A 16,750-nucleotide genomic window follows, 5' to 3' on the forward strand; every position below is an offset into this window, starting at 1 on the left:
ATTCAACTTCAAAAGTATACTTCATGTTTAGCATGAAGTAAAAAACCATTAACTTAATATGTAGCAGGATTCACCCATCTTAAAGCTTTTACTAGTGAAGATATGTTCATGCAGTATCAGGTTCTCATGCTAGAATCTGAGTTGAAGTAGGACTTACCCCAGAAATTGGTACACCTGTCAAAGCTCCAGATTTCTGATTTGCAAAAACAGAAAGAAAAACTTCAAATTAGGTTTCAATGAATACTATTTAAGGCAACAGAAAAAGAAGCTAAAATTGTAATGCTCAAAGGAAAACAAAGAAGGGTCACGTAAGCAAGATGGTTCAGTTCAAGTGTACATTGGACTTCAGCTTAACGCAGCTCATACCTAAAACACCAAAAAACAGAGAGCGGGAAATTTACAGCTATACGTTATGTCACCTCAACAGTTCTTAAGATAAATTTTGTTGAAATCATAGTGTACAGAAAACTAGGTTCAGGGTAAACTGTGCTGTCAGTGTCAAGTATAAAATGCAAAAGTGCAAAATGGTAAAGTGACTAGAAAAAAATGTGATTGTGATGGTACACTAAGCAAAGACAGATGCCTCATTTTAAGATATAGCATTTTGAGTCTCATATAGAATTTCTTCCAAACACTACCATGCAGTTTTTCAGTTGCATTCTCGCAATACGTATAAGAAATTTATATCCTAACAATTTTTACTTCTTTAAATTGTTTCTTTGCGCAATTGTGAAAATTCAGTGAAGCCATGCAAGTGCATTTCCAATATGAATTTTTTTTTCTTTAATTCTCATTTTCATTAACTGGATTTAAGGTAACTGAGTTTATAAATGCACTACAAACCCCTGCATGAATCTGATGTTTCACTGTAATAGAATCAATATTTGTAGACTGAATGTCCTGCTTTTCTTATTTATAAAATGAGACAGCCAACATTTATTAGCCAATAGCTGTATTTTTTGCTTCACTACAAAAAGAAATATTCAACAGCCTGCAAGTTAAGGCAAACATATACATCAGGACTACATTTTAGAAACAACTTTCGCATGAACTCCAATTTTAGTATCTCAAATTTGGAAACACCCACCAAATTTGTTCATCTAGAGCATTGTTCATGCTTTTACTAATCCTTAAACCAATGGAAATGCACAGTATCTGAATAGAATGGATAAGACATAGGTGGTCAGCCTAATGGAAGCCTCTACTCACCAGGCTAGGACAGATTTTCTACAGTCAGCAAAAGGAAGAAAAAGAAAAAAAAGTGGAAGGAAAGAGGAAGAGAAACAGAAGTTCACATTTAAAGTGACCAGCTATTCTGTTTCGGTTGCCAGGTAGTATCTTTTTCCATTTACCTCAGTTATTCAGCTTAATACAACTCACTCTCATCTGAGCTTCACATTAATAAAAGTCAGCAATGACTTCTAATGGCATCTCCATTAACAGGTTAACAAAATTACTTACATTTTAGGCAAGTTAGAGTTATATTTTAAATAAAAATCTCGTAACTTGTCTTAATTACAAAATGCTTGTATGTTCTTAGTAAACAGCAGGGCAAACTACCAGGAAAAAAAAAAAGTAATATGACAACATCCAGTTTATCCGATTCTGAAGCTAACAAAGTAGATGTCACTGTATCAGAAGAGTTGGTGCTGCATCAAAGTAAACTTGAAAACTCAGCCCCATGATAATAATTAATGATTTACTCATAAGTAATGTCCAGAGCTGCATTGGAAGCAGTGTGATTAAAAAGACATCACAATAATCCAAAATATTTTTTTTTACTAAGTGCTATATAAATATACATTGCAAGAGATGTTTATTTTTAAAAAGAATGTAATCTAAGGTGTCACCTGCGATTTCCCAGTTCACGGAAACTGACTAATCTTGCCTTCAGTTATGTGGAAATAAGACATTACATGTCTTGTCCAGTCTTCTTAGGTCACGAAGACTTCCACAGCAACTTTCATCTCTACTTTTCAATTGTACGAGAAGTAAAAATATTGTGTTCTAATAACAGCAATCTCATTCTTTTAATCTACTGATTATACATTGCATTCTGATCGGTAGTTTCTAAATTGATAAGTAATTGTAATAAAAAAATCAAATTTTTATCGTAATCAAAAAAACTCTCCCATCTTGTTATGTTTACTTGACACTTAAAAGAGAAAAAAAAAAATTCAACTTCATATATTATACAACAGTAGATAATGACACACTAATCATAAATCAAACAACACTGGTCTAGAAAAATCCATTAGTCTTAATCTATGGAAATTCTGTCAAATCTATATTGATACAGTTATATTTTTACAAGATTCACACACACACAAGAAAACATACCATTAGGCCATAAATCTCAGAGGAGCTTCGTACTTTCGGGAGTATTTCTACAGGAATATCAAAGAACCTGAACACAATACAAAATAATTTATATGTATGGCCAGTGCTAAATCACAAAGCATTTTGCATTTATTTTCTTAAATAAGTTTAAGCTCTAAAGAAAAAAAATCTGTAGAAGGAACTTTGATTTCTAGGGTTTAATGTATAACCATGTATTTTTCCACTTGCTACAGTATATGACACTGCATTATGGAGTAAAACAGCATATATTTGAATATTTTGAAGACATATCCAACTCTTACATGTGGGAAATCATTCCTCTTCCACCAATATCTTTATGATATTGCTGTTAATAAGTTTACATTTAAAATAGAGACATTATCATTGTAACTGTCTTACAAATTCAATAAAAGAATAAAGAAATGACTAAATGTCATAGTTTCCATGAACCAGTCTTCTATCAACAGCAAAAATCTGCTACTTTTAATTAATCCAGACAGTTGTTATTTGGACATCTTCAGAACAACGAATCTTAATTACTAATGTTAACAGTAAATACAATAGTAATTGCTGACCTTAGTCTAGAGAAGAGATTCTTACTATTAAACGAATTTCTTCACACATTACTTATAGAATCTACTTAAATAACAGTATTCCTGAAAAACTGAACTTACTGGCAGAGCTCAGGATCCCATTCCAAGGAATGAATGTTAAACAACATTGTTCTACTGGCATTGGTTACATCTGTGCAGTGAACGCCTCCATTCTTTCCACCTGTCAAACTCTGAACAGAAAAAATATCAACAGTATTCACCAAGAAAAGATATAGGTTTACTTCAACAAATTACAAAAAAAAAGGTTCTAAATTCACAAAGCTTTCAGCTTGGGACTGGGTACTCCAATATTTCTGCAACAACTAAAGAGGCACACCTAGTAAGAGTGGAACACAGGCATGAGAGAGGTAATAGGGCACAGCAGCACCTCCTGGATTCTTATATTGCGAAGGTGGCTAATACACCTTTCTGAAGTCCAAGATTTTTCTAAAAGCATGAACAAAATTTTAGAGCAACTACAGTAAACTACACATAAGCATCTACACACCAAAAAAAAAGAACAGTGATACACGGACAGCGAAAGTTCGTCTTGTAAGGAACTTCAATGGAATTTCTTTAGTGGCTTGTATTGACATCACTTTGTGATAAGTAGGCATCATGTGTCACAGTACTCTGCACAGGAATTTGCATTATATGGAAATTTGTTTTAAAAAGAGTGATAATAAATTCACAAATACATACCCATATAAGCCATGAATCAATAGTCCCAAACATAGCTCTTCCATCATCAACCGCTTGCCTGATCTCTTCCACATTGTCCAAAAGCCATCGAAGTTTCACTGCACTAAAATAAGTGCTAAGTGGAAGACCAGTCTTAAACTGTAAGATAAATAAATAAAAAAAATCATGTAAACACCATGTAAGTATTTTTTCCATGATACAGTAGTTACATATAAAAATGGTGATAGTAAGTGAAAAACTGAAGACAAACTTCAGAAATTACACAAGCTTGCTATTTAAATAAGTACTAAGCACACAATACACAGGTCTGAAAATATCAAAACCAAATGACTAGTGCATTAATGGACAAAGATCAAAGCTGATCTAAATACAGTTCAAAGACCAGTTATGTGGAAATAGTTGTTTGCAGAAGTCCTGTCTTATCTAGGATATCTCCATATGACTAGACAGCAACTAAAGACAACAAAAATGAGCAGCATGACACAGTAAAGACAGAATTTGTATTTTACTAGACTTAAAAATCAAATAAGTTTATATGCTTTTTGACATTCATTTCCTGCCTATAGGAAAACATATAGTACATAAAATAAATAATATTTATACAATCAATCAAGGAAAATATAAATAAAAGAATTATGAAACCTTTTCGTAAGCATTTATTTTCCAAATTGTTATATATATATATACCCATATTAAAAGAAAAAAGAAGTAATTTGCTCTTTACAAACTGTCTTCCCAGTTCTCAGATTGGTTGCAATTAATTTCAATATTAAGGCATAAGATGCGAAAGGTTAATATATTTCATATCAATAAAGTATTTTCCAAACTGTTTTTTCTGCTTGCTCCTAATTTTTGTGTGTGATGTTTACTTGTCATTGGATAAGTAGCATATGATTAAGTCACTAATGATTACGCATTTAACTTCTTTAGTGAGATACGTAAGGAGTGTTAACCACTCATTTTGAGAAAAGTAAACATTTTCCAGTCTCAGATTGGTGTATAGTATTATGCACATATTTTTTTTCTTATTTGACAAGCTAAGAAAGAACTAGAAGCTACAACTTACTTTGTTTTGTGGAATTTTAAGCACACATCTCCAAAATATTATATACTGTAGCAATAAGAGTTCAGCTAATACTTAAATGTTCTGGAATATCTTTTACCTTAAAAAAGGCTTTGTTTTTTCCCGGAATTCTTTTAAGAAGCCGTTCAACTGTCGACTGGGTTCTCAGGTCAAGCCACACTAAAAACATGAATAAAATTACGATTTAATACATGAAAAGTGACATGTACGAGCTGCTTCTACAAAACTAGAGCTCTTGCCAGTAAATTGCTCTCTATTTTTAGCTTTTCAAGTAGTTGAAAGAATATTGTAGGGCCATTGTATTTTAAATTCACTGTTGTAAAAATTAAAAATGGTTAGAGAAACTCATTTGATTTAAAAGAAAAAATTATTTGAGAAATCAAACAGGATTTTCCACTTAATAGGATATATACTTTTCTCTATTAGACCATAAGCAAATGACTAATACTACTTTGTTTACAGCAGATGACTGTCATTAAACTAAAAGGTTAAACCAAATAGCAGGTTGTTTATTTACTATTCCTATGAAAACTTTGAACTAGAACATTATGTCAGAGTTATCAGGGTACAGCTGGGCTTAAGATAAAGCTGTTAACAACATATATTTGAATACAGAAGAATTCTGGATTTTCAGTGATACTATGCTAAACTAAATCTGGCACTTGACATGGCCTAAAAGAGCAAATGTAGACAATTACCATTTCTCAGCTGACATATTCTGAAAAGCCAAGGTAACAAATATAAAACTCCAAATCAATAAGTATTCATTAAACCTACTTAACAGGGTTTTCCTTTAAGTTAAACCAAAAGCATCCTGAAAATTTAGTAAACTTCTTCATTTAAAAGGAAGTGATTGGGCTTAAGTCAGAGCTTCATTATATGTCAGGGATGTACAAAACCCCTCAGGAACATTTTTTTTTTTTTGTTAAGAGCCAGTAAAATGATTTATTAACTATTAAGCAATAATTTTAGCAGAATAGGGGGCTTTTTAATTGCACTGGTGTATACAAACAGACAGCTTATGACATAGATATCAAAAAATCAAAGAATTTAGTAGGCTAGGCCACAATGAGATCTGCACAGGAAGCTAGGAAAGCATTTTTCTACAACACGTTCATTTTATGATATTACATATTCAGAAAATATAGTAGTTACCGATAGCATTATAAAGCGGTTCCCCAGTTGTCTTGTCCCAAACCACTGTTGTTTCTCTCTGATTGCTGACTCCAATGGCTTCAGGACAAAATAGAAAGAAGTGTCCTTTTCAGAAGGTTTGTTTTCCCCTTTTGGGGGGTGAGGGAGGGAAGGGAGAGGTGGAGATGAGGGGGGAACAGGTAAGAAGAGGAAAGTAAATGGGAAATAAAAAGCTTCCAACTTTTTAATGTTATAATGTAAAAATAGTACTTCTGAAAACTCATCATTCAACTTTTGCTGCTTAGCCTACGTACTCTATCTCTTTTTTTTTTTTTTTTTAGCCCCAGAGACAGCAAAAACACTGACAGGGAAACTAGCTTTTCCCAATAAGTCCTAATTTAAATTTCAGAATTTCTTCATTTATACTTGTCTCTGTGTTTTTGCAAGATTAGGTTAAGTTTACTTTGTATATTTTGCATTGCTAATATACATGAAGGACTTATTTTCTCATTATTCCTCCCAAACAAACTGATCTCAATTCCAATTTCACATCTTTTTTTTTTTTTTTTTTTTTTTTGAGGCCAGCACATGCTCACACCTTTCTATTTATTAACTTAAAAACTAGAGAATCTGACTTCCTCAACCATGAGTATGTTAAAGCCCTCAGTTACTCTTAAATACTAGGAATACCTTTTATGTTAGTGATGTCTATGTTCAGTTGTTGCAACTTCTCACAGGTCCTTTCCACGCATTCATGGACAGACTTTAATATTTCCTTTGGCTCTTGTTCCACCCATCTTTAACAAACAGTAAACAACAGTTAATAAAAAGACAAAAAAAATACATTTAGGGAAAAAAAGAAATTCTAGTCTGAAAAATCAACTGAACATTTTGACACAATGGTAACTACAAAGTATGCTTTACATATTTAGAAAAGGTGTAATGAATTTCAACCCCTTTTTAAACAGCTGTATTTTCACAAGAAAATCTTCTGTAGAAAACAAAGACCTTTGTTTTGTTTTATTCTACACAGAGGGCTTTTGCAGCAAAAAGGTAGGTCAGTTAAGAACAAACAAACAAAAAACACCTCAGAGAGCAAACTAAACAATTTCTATGGAATAAGCTGAAGATTATGATTAAATTGTAAAAATGACCAGCTATACCACTTTAATGAGATGTTAAGTCTCATTTAAACCTTAGTTTTAAACTTTAAAGTCTAAACTTTAAATATGATAATGAATGGTCAGAGTAAAACACTAAGTATTTCTAGTTTACGTAACTCAGAGCGCATACCAGACACCCAATGTCGGGGTTTTTTATGCTAATTTTTTCTACCACACAGTCTTTTATAGCAGATACTATGTTCTTAATAATTATTAATCAACTTCAGTTTTGATCATTCATAGATAAAAAGGCATAAGCTCTACCAAAATGTGCACAAACAAATAAAAAACCAAAGAAAATTCATACCCTTCTTTAGGGAATTTCTGCTGTATTTCAACTTGATGGTGACTTAAGAGCTCTGCTGTTTTCGCATTAAAAACCTGCAAATAAATTACACAACAGAATTTTCTATGAACACAGAAGCTTAAACAACAATAAATTAACATTTATTCTTTTGAACAATTACAGTGTCTTGATAACTGAAAGTAATTTTCTATCATCGACTCAAATATGAATATAACCTGGGTTCAGATATATGAATTTTTGTAATTAAGGTGAGCAAATAACATTTTGATAAGCTTTGCTGTGAACTATAACTGCTTTTTTTTCTTGATGGATTGGGAAAGAACCAGATTTTTTCTTGTGGACATTGTAGAAATTAAACTAATGATGCATTTTAGAACATACCTCTCAGTAAAATACCCATTGCTAGTCATAACAACATTTCTCTAGTTCTTGCTCTGACACTCTAATGCCAGAGCTACTCCTTTTCTTGGATTAGCTCACTTCTAGGAGAGTCAGACAATCTCATGTAGTTTAGAAGTCACAGAAGGGACCAAACTGTGAAGAAAGAGGGTTCCTAGGCAGCACACAGTTCGTTTCAAAACAAACTATAAATACAGAGCTCATGAAGAATCTGACAAGAAAAGATCATCACTGCAGCAACACAATCCATTAAAAAATGAGAACATGCAGAAAAATGACTTATATTTGGATATACTACAAAAAAACCCAGCAGAATAGAAAATCCTTATGACTATACTCATGGCTATTCTTAAGGAATTACCAGTTAGAGGCTCTGCTTTGCAGTAGAAGTTCAGCTAGAATACCCAGTGATCTTAATTAACCATCAGTGGCCTGTTTCCACAAGTAATCTACTGTGGCCAAGCTAAAATGACATCTAGTAAAACATCCAGCTTAATTGTACAATGAGTAAACCAGCATAACTGACTGAGAAATGATGACATTCCTATGAAAATGGTTCTTTCTCACTAGCAGCATGCAGAATCTTTTGCTTGAAGAACGTTCAGGGACCTACAAAGTAAAATCTTACAGCAGACTCAGGTGAACTGCAGAACATGCCAGAAGGACACAATCCTATCTTTTTATGGCAAGCAGAGGAGGGTCAGATTTAGACACCACTCTCATGCTAAGGGTACTAAATTCAGTTATACCCACCTACTCTCTAGGATACAACCGAATCTCTTCTAGACTTCCTTGGTAATGCTCTCTTCTCATTCCACAAATTTTAGGAATTTCTCTTAAAGCTTTTAATTTCTAAATTCTTGATTTCATTTAGATAGTACAGTTTACTCTGAAACTATTAGAACAGTTCTGACAAAGAGCAGATGAAGTCCTGATTCTACAGTTTCTTTGAAACCTTAGAGTGTATCTTTAGGGTGAAACTTTGAAGTTTAGAAACATTCTACTTATATATTAGAATCACAGAATAATTCAGGCTGAAAGGGACCTTGAGAGATCTCTAGTGCAACCTCCTGCTCAAAGCAGGGTCAGCTATGAGATTAGACAAAGTTGCTCAATGACTTTTTCTATGTAGGTCTTGAAAACCTCCAAGGATGGAAACAGCGCAACCTCTCTGGAAAATACTAAAAGCTAATTTTTCCCCTCAATGCCCAGGAAAGAAGTCTTAAAAAGGTATAGGTTCATTATTTTGTTATCATTTGGAAAGATTACATAGAAAAAGCACCACTGTATTCTTTTTACCATATTTACTTATCTGTATTTCACCTACCAGCTCAGGTTTGACATGAACCTATCCTAATAAAAGGGTAAGCTTTGTCAGTACTACATGTTTGGAAGGAAAGAGTATAATAGGAAACAGGTCTTAAAACATAGTTAATAGGAGGGATTAAGTTTTGCCTGCATGCAAGATTTTTTTTACTTCAAATTGCCTTTCTGCTAAAAGCATAGTAACATTCACTAAGTTTTATAATAAAGATAGAAGAGTTTTTATTGAACCTGTATATATCTGACCTAATAACAATTAGGTAATATCAATTGGTAGTTAAATATCAATTGGTAATCATTCACTATTAATCATTCAATATTCCTTGAAACAAAAGGCAGTACATAAGAATTCCTACTGTTAGCAAGGAATAAATACAGATTGAACTAGACAAGCCTATTCATTGAACCTGGAGTGTGTGACCTGCAGATAATAAAGGGTGAAGCTCTAGCACAGCAAGGCTTTTGCCTCCTTCTAAGCAGGCCGTTCTAACAGCAGTAAATTCTCAACAGAAGCAATAACATTATAAATGCATAGATTTTTCCATGACCATAGAGAAGAACTAAGTAAACATGCACTCCTAATCCATCACAAACAAAACCGCAAACTTCTGACATCCTCAACGAAAGCAGCAGACACTCCCTGTACCTCTGGGCAAGGGATTAAAAAGTTTCACTGAGAACAATACCATGTTCTACAGTGATAAATAGAATTCTGATACACGAAAGGATGCCAAACATAAATGAGTCATTACACTTAAACCTAGAAGACGATAAACAAAGCAGGGAATTAGAACAAATAGGATGCCCCCCAACAAATAAAAAAACAACCAAAACCAAAACCAACAAACAAACAAAAACCTCTTGCCAAAAAACCCCAAAGCATTCCTTGTTTTTATCTGACAGTGGTGAGAGAGAGAAATAGGTGAGAATAAGTCTGGGTAATTCAGATAAGGTCAATACATTCCTGCTGAAAGAGGTTTGAAGTGTATTTCTGTCACTGCTTTCCTTCCTTTCATATTCATTAAGAACTGGTTCCACTTTACGATATTGATCTCTCACTTCTTGTAGGGGGAAAAAAAATTCCAAGTCAATTTTGCCCTAGGTCTATCAGCAGTAGTCACAAAAGAATTGTCTAGGATATTTGGACATATAGAGCTATCTTGAACAGAGATGATTTGATGAAAAACAGTGAAAACCATCATGTATGTACTGAATTATCTGGTGAGAGATTAAAGAAAAGGAATAAATAACACCCTTCTTCCACTTCCAACAAATTATCATACAGAGAATTAGAGCTTGAGCCTTGAATCTTGGAGTGAAGGAGATAAGAAAGACTTACTTAGCAATGCTGTATATAAGCATGCAAACTAATATATATAGCACGCAAACTAATATATATATATAATAAAAGCACCATTCATTCTCTAAGCAATCCTGCTCATTCTCTAAGCAATCCTGCTTCAGCAGGGGAGTTGGACTAGATGATCTATATGGTCCCTTCCAACTCTAAAAAAAAATTCAGTGAAATTCAGTGAAATTCAGTGAAACAAGCATAAGGGCTGATCATTTAATTCAAGCTCTTTGTAAGGTCTCTAATATAATACATGACATCATATGAAGGGGTGCAAACAGCTGCATGGCTTTACATTAAGTCTCTATTATCTTAGTGGAAAAGATCAATCAGTTGTAACAATTTTCAAAGTATGAAAATAAATATGAGACAAACAGAAACATGAGGCTCATGGTAGTGACTGAAGAAATTGCACAGCTGAAAAGACAACAGCGAAAACACAGATTTTAGAAGCAACTTTTCATGACTTTCAAGCTTTGCCATGTAACTCTGCCTGCAGAAAAGCTACTTTTATTAACCTATGCTGTATCTTCATGGCTTTCTGTTAAGCTGGAACAGATATGGCTTTGCAGGCAAACAAGCTCAGGGCTGGAGTTCTGAAATTGCATTGAAATCAACCCAACTGGGGGAAGGATGACAGAGGAACAATAATTCCACCTTTAGCTCTTAACTAGGATTAGCAATGAGTCAGAATTTATGAATAAGCACAGTTTAACAAGTCTCTTAGAAATGATCTTGCCTGGAAGACTGCTGAAGAACAGACCTCCCTCCCCCCTCAAAGAGGTGTTTATGATTATGGGAATAAAAAGCCAAAATACAGTGTATTTTAAGTGATAAAAGCTACGACTTAGAGAAAAATGGAAGTATTTGCAATATCTTTAACCCTTCTTGATAGCTCTACAATCAAGTTTTCCTTTTTCACAAAAGATCATGTTAGTTCAGTAGAGTGGTGAAACAGACTCTGCTCTGAAGGGTAAGCTCTACGGGTACTAAGTTTTTCCTTATCTAAAACTGTTTTTTGTTTACTGAAAATAATGTTTATAGTGTCATATAGCTTTATTTTAATGTTTCTTCTGCAAATGAAGTAAAGGAAGAGAGAAATATTTCACTGAGGTGGGAAAAAAATGTTTGCAGCTGACTGACAAACTTAGAACTTGATGTATATGTACTATATGTATTTCACTGGATGTGTACTTCACTGAATATTTCAATTCTTGCTGTTCCTGGATAAAATGCCAGAAAGATTTTACCTAGCAAATACCTTTCAAAAGATCAGGCAGTGGTTCAGCTGGCCATTAGCTCCTGCTCCCAAGACTTTTAGCAAAAGAAGTTACAGTGGATTTTTTTGATGTGATTCTTGAATGAGATAAAATGGAACATGAGAGATGCAAGTATTTGATGTAAATATTTGGCAAAACATCTAGACCAGAATTTAGTTATCTCGGTACACTTTTTTAGCCTACTCAATTAATTTTCCTGCTTGATATCTTTAAGAAAATGAGCCTTATGCAACTGCAGTGGTACTCAAAGCACTGGGCTCTCCTTGGTGACTCTGAATCTGCTGTCTAGATTCAACCCAACTTAACGAAAAGTTGAGATCTCAAAAATAATTACAGTTTACTTTGCAAAAGCAAGTAGCTTACTGAAGAAAAGATTCAAATTAGGGTCCTCGGATGGTAAAACTACAGCATAAGCTAAAACTGTATGTGTATTGTGTGTGACAGGCAAGGATAAATAAGGAGTGACAGTAACAGAAATGCACCGAAGTTCTGGTGTTTCTTTATCGTCTATGTTCATAAAGCCTCATTCACGCAAGCAGGAAAATCTCACAAAACTTGGGTCCACGCACAGAATAACTAATTCTGGAAGGAGTCTCTGGAGGTCGTCTAGCCCAACCCACTGCTCAGGTGAGCTTAAATTTAAAGTTAGACTGGGTTGTTCAGGGCCTTTTTTAGTCAGGTTTTGAGTATATGCAAAGGTGGAAATTCCAAAGGCTTTCTGGGCCTCTGATCCAGAGCTCCCCATACTGCAACATTTCTTCCTGGCATATATTTGAAACTTCACTTGCTGCAACTTGTGTTCATTGCCTGTTGTCTTTTTCTGTGCCCATCTCAGAAAAGGCCAGTTCTGTCTTTAACTGTGGTTAGACAGCTGAAAACACCCCCTTAAGACGCCGCTATGATGAAATAACCCCTTGCATGCCTCGTGCTGCAGTGCACTGACCGTGTTAGTGACCCTCTGTTGGTCAAAATCCAGTCCCTCAGATTCTTTCTTCCTCTGGGGGGACCAAAACCAGACACAGTGTTCTCGATGCTGCCTCCTAAGTGCCACACAGAGGGCAATAATTACTTCCTTTGATCTGCAGTCTGCACTTTTCTTAATGTGGTTAATCTTCACCACCATAAGGACACACTGCTTACTTATATTCAACTTGCTGTCCAGCAGGAATCCAGGTCCTTTTTCACCTAGCTGCTTCTTAGCCTTCTGTCCCAAGTGCTAAACTTTGTTGAACTTCACGAAGATTCTGCCAGGTCCTTTCTCCAACTGAAATTCCAGGCAACTCCTCCCCCTGGTCTGTGGTCATCTGCAAACTTGAGAGGGCATTCCAACCCATCCCCCAGGCTGCTGGTGAAAATACTACAGGGTATCAGCCCTTGCTACTGACTGCTGTGGAACACCACTTGTAAATTGGCCACCTGTAATTGTGAATTTAGCCTTTGAACTGTTGATGCTACCCTTTCACCCCAAATGACCCATCAGTTTTTCACCCAGGAATCTTTAACCTGGTCAAAATCATGTCTTCCATCTTAAAAAACTAGGTAACAGTTGCATTGTACTACTGAATAGACATATCCAAAGTAACCAACAATTCGATTTTGACTGGTGACCTGACAAAAACGAAAATTGTTGGAAGAGCTAGAGAAAAAAAAGTAATGTAGAGAGATCAGTGAGAAAGGTATGCAAAACAACTAACACAGTAAAAGATTGAGAGGTAGTAAGACAGCCAAGGAAAAAACTTGAGAAAAAAGAACACCACATTACATTTTTGTTTAAATTATTTCAAAGCAGAGTCTCTCTTCTAACTGTGGCAATCTCTTTCCAACACAGAATTCTCCAGATACATGTGTATCCAGATACATGTGTACCTGAATGACTGATGTGGCTTGTAGCAGATCCCTGCACATTTTGTCCTCTTCTTCCTCCCTAGCCTATGTTCTGATTTAATGTAGTGATTATGTACCTTTTTTTCTCAAATTCACATGACTATCATAATAGTTTGATCACACTGCCAAGTTTAAGACAATGCTGTATTTTGAAATGAATTGAGAGAAACTGAGATGGATACAAGAATAATTTAAGATTGACAGGCATAATACACTTTTTAAAAAAAAAGAAAAAAAAGTTATGGCCTCTTATTTATTTGTGTGAACACCTGAATCTTCAAACAGGGAAAACATACCTCATGTAGACAGAAAACCCTCCCAACTGTATACAAACCAAGATGCATTCATCAAGTGCAAGAAATTCCTTGTTATAAGAACTTGTAAAAATACTTGCAAATAGAGCTTGAGTATAAATAAAAGCTTTCAGTGTTTCTTTTATTTCTACTAGTGTTATCCTTTTAGGCTAAGAAAAAAGTTAACTTGGGATACATGTAAAGGAGATAGAATCTATCTTCAGGTGCTGCAAGGAACTTCTCCAGATTCTTTTCTGAAAAGGACTCCTGACTGGCATTCAAGACAGCCTGCTGGTGTCATTTGTCGGTTTGGAGTTTCTCTCCACTCTCAGAGCTGTGTTTTGTCATTTGTCAATCCCATAAAGGTCATGATATTAAGTAATAATGGTAACAGAGGTCAAGAAGATACTCTAGTCTCCCGCTTCATGAAAGAAAATTGCACATGGGGGAAGCATTTAAGAAAAAAAGAAAAAAAAAGAAAAAAACAAGGGCAACATTGTGCATATTTGACAACATTTTGTATCCAGCCATTATCTATCTTTGTATCTCTATTCCACTTCCACAGTGGAAATTATCTCTGCGATCTAAGTCAAAATACCATGACATACTGACTAGGCAACAAGACATTTGTAAAGATTTGCAAGCAGGAAGTTTATATAGCAAGTGTCGTATATAATAACATTAGTTACTCTCTATTGCATAATATGGAAATAAGTTCCCTAAACTAAAGGGCTTATATACATATATATATAGTTAATATATTAATCATCCCAACCTTAAACAATCTTCCTCCAGTGTTTAAACAGGCCCGTCTTTCATAAGGTGTACAAGTTCAGTCACCTCAATACCTACAGTGCACGGGATGCACTGACACTAGGATTGTAGCCTCCGAGACTGCAGCAGTCACTCCATCAGGCAAAAGTTTTAGAGGGGAACACAGCAGTCATTGAACAAGCAGTTTGAACAGCAGCTTATCACAGTCACTGAACTCACATGGATCTGTTTCTCCAGTGCCTGAGCGCTGTGTCCATTTGACTTCATTCAGGGGGAGATACCCGAGAGATTTAAAACACAACCAGCTGGAAGCAGCAGGATTTTGCACCTCCCTCAAGCAGCGGGCTGAAACGCTGGCCTCGGGCTTGCTCTGGAACCGGGCGGGCACTGCTGGCACCGCGGCCGACTCTCTCCCCCTCGTTCTCTGCGGGACGGGCAGCCCTGCTCGCCTGACAGCGCGGCGGGAAGGCGACGGGGGTCTGATCCCCGAGGGACACCGCCGGGGACACCGTCGCTCCGCCACACCCGCATTGCCCTAGCGCCCGATTCTACTCGCGGCGCGGCAGCTCCGGCCCGCACAGTGATGCCGATTCCGGGCAGGAGACAGGAGCCGGGACAGCGGCATCACGGCCCTGCGCGGCACGCTGACCCTGCCCTTCCCCAAGGGCACGGCAAAGGCCGGAGGCACCCCGCGACGATGCGGTAGATGGAAGGCGCCGAAGCAGCGGCTCCCTCAGGCCTCGGGGCCGTCGCCTGCCCCCCGCACGCCTTAGCGCCCGGGGCCACCCCAAGCCCCCACGATGTGCTCACCAGGAAGCGAGTGGAGCTGGTACCCTGATCGATGGCGCCCACGAGCGGCCCCAGCACCATCCGGTCCGACGCGGCCATGAGCCCCGCTCAGCCGCCCGCCGGCTCCCCTCAGCGGTCCCTCAGCCAGCGGGTAACAGCCGCCCTAACGCTCCCCGGGCAGCTCGCGGCCAGCAGCGCGTGGCTGCCGGGTGAAGCCGGCGGGGCGGGGGAGGCGGGGCGGGGCGGGGGGCGCTGCCGCCCGCATTGTCAGCCCGCAGCGAATCAGCGCTCGGGGCGCGGCGGGGGTGGAGAGGCGGGGGGCGGGGCCGGGAAGCGGCAGGAAGTGGGCCAGAGGCGGGGAGGGGGTTGGAGTCACGTGACTTCGCCCGGCGGCCGCTGGCGTGAGGGGGGCAGGCGTCGGGCGGAGGGGAGGCGCGGGAAAGCTGAGGTGTTTCCTGAAGGGAATCCGTGTCGCTTGGCGAGGGCTGCGAGAGGCGCCTGGGATAACCTGCCGAGCGAGGTCCCGGGGCCCCAGTCCGGGGTCGTGCGTGTCCTGCGGCGGTGTTCCCTGAGGCGAAACCTGTTTCGCTTGTCACTGGGGGGAGCGGCCGGCTTTCCCCGGTGCTGCCGGTCTGAGGTGGGATGAGCGCTCGGGAGGTGGCAAGTCGGTGTGTCCGCTGGAAATGTTCTGTTCAGAGCGCATATTGCCGAGGAGGCGTTCAAAACTGAGTCACCACAGCCATGACATCGGCTGGAAAACGTTAGCAGCCTCGAGGGGGCTTGTTTCATCTTTCAGAGCTTTACCCTCCGTCAAGCAAAAATATTCATTAAAAAATGCGATCTCGACCCTCCTTCCTTACTATGTGTTGGTAACTAGTGCTTCAAGAAAAACTGCTGGTGTTGCAAGACCCGTGATAGAATTGCAAAAGCTAATAATGCTGACTACAGCACATGAGAAGTTACCTAGTAACACATGTTGCCAGTAACTCAGCCCCCACAGACGCCAGTAAATAGATTTGTCTTTGTTGTAACTCCCCGTTAGTGGTAGTTGTCCAAACTCATGGTGTTTTGTCGGCATTGCTGCCTGATAAGCAAAATCTGATTGCTGGAGCTTGGTAATGTTTTGCGTGACATCTTACCCAATGCTCCTGACATATCCTTTTTTTTTTTGTTTGTTAGTACTTCAGCTGGCATCTAGGAGCCTTGGTTGGGATGCGAACAGCACTATCTGCTAGTGTGTAAGAGATAGCAAGGGATTTAGTTGCAGCCCATAATTAAAAAATCTATTTTCAAGAGTGAGCGTAATGGAACGCTGGAACCACTTACCAAATAGC

At 37.8% G+C, this 16,750-nt stretch overlaps 1 protein-coding gene across 3 annotated transcripts in view; it reads right to left on the reverse strand.

Moving 5' to 3' along the window:
- GK (glycerol kinase) overlaps positions 1 to 15,633 on the reverse strand; it is a 38,297-nt gene extending 22,664 nt beyond the window's left edge. For 2 of the 3 annotated variants that reach the window (XM_074146100.1, XM_074146020.1), the window contains exons 1-9: positions 15,438 to 15,633; positions 7,324 to 7,397; positions 6,544 to 6,650; positions 5,875 to 5,952; positions 4,799 to 4,878; positions 3,636 to 3,773; positions 3,015 to 3,124; positions 2,341 to 2,407; positions 158 to 193 (exon numbers count right to left, since the gene is read on the reverse strand). In XM_074146100.1, the coding sequence (XP_074002201.1) occupies positions 158 to 193; positions 2,341 to 2,407; positions 3,015 to 3,124; positions 3,636 to 3,773; positions 4,799 to 4,878; positions 5,875 to 5,952; positions 6,544 to 6,650; positions 7,324 to 7,397; positions 15,438 to 15,515 (768 nt within the window). In that variant the 5' untranslated portion in view covers positions 15,516 to 15,633. Of the gene's footprint in view, positions 1 to 157; positions 194 to 1,209; positions 1,228 to 2,340; positions 2,408 to 3,014; positions 3,125 to 3,635; positions 3,774 to 4,798; positions 4,879 to 5,874; positions 5,953 to 6,543; positions 6,651 to 7,323; positions 7,398 to 15,437 lie in introns of all 3 variants that reach the window. The other variant, XM_074145937.1, reaches the window with a different exon arrangement.
- Positions 15,634 to 16,750: the final 1,117 nt, after the last annotated feature.

The sequence above is a fragment of the Numenius arquata genome, chromosome 1 (genome assembly GCF_964106895.1).
Source record: "Numenius arquata chromosome 1, bNumArq3.hap1.1, whole genome shotgun sequence".
Taxonomy (NCBI): Eukaryota; Metazoa; Chordata; class Aves; order Charadriiformes; family Scolopacidae; genus Numenius; species Numenius arquata.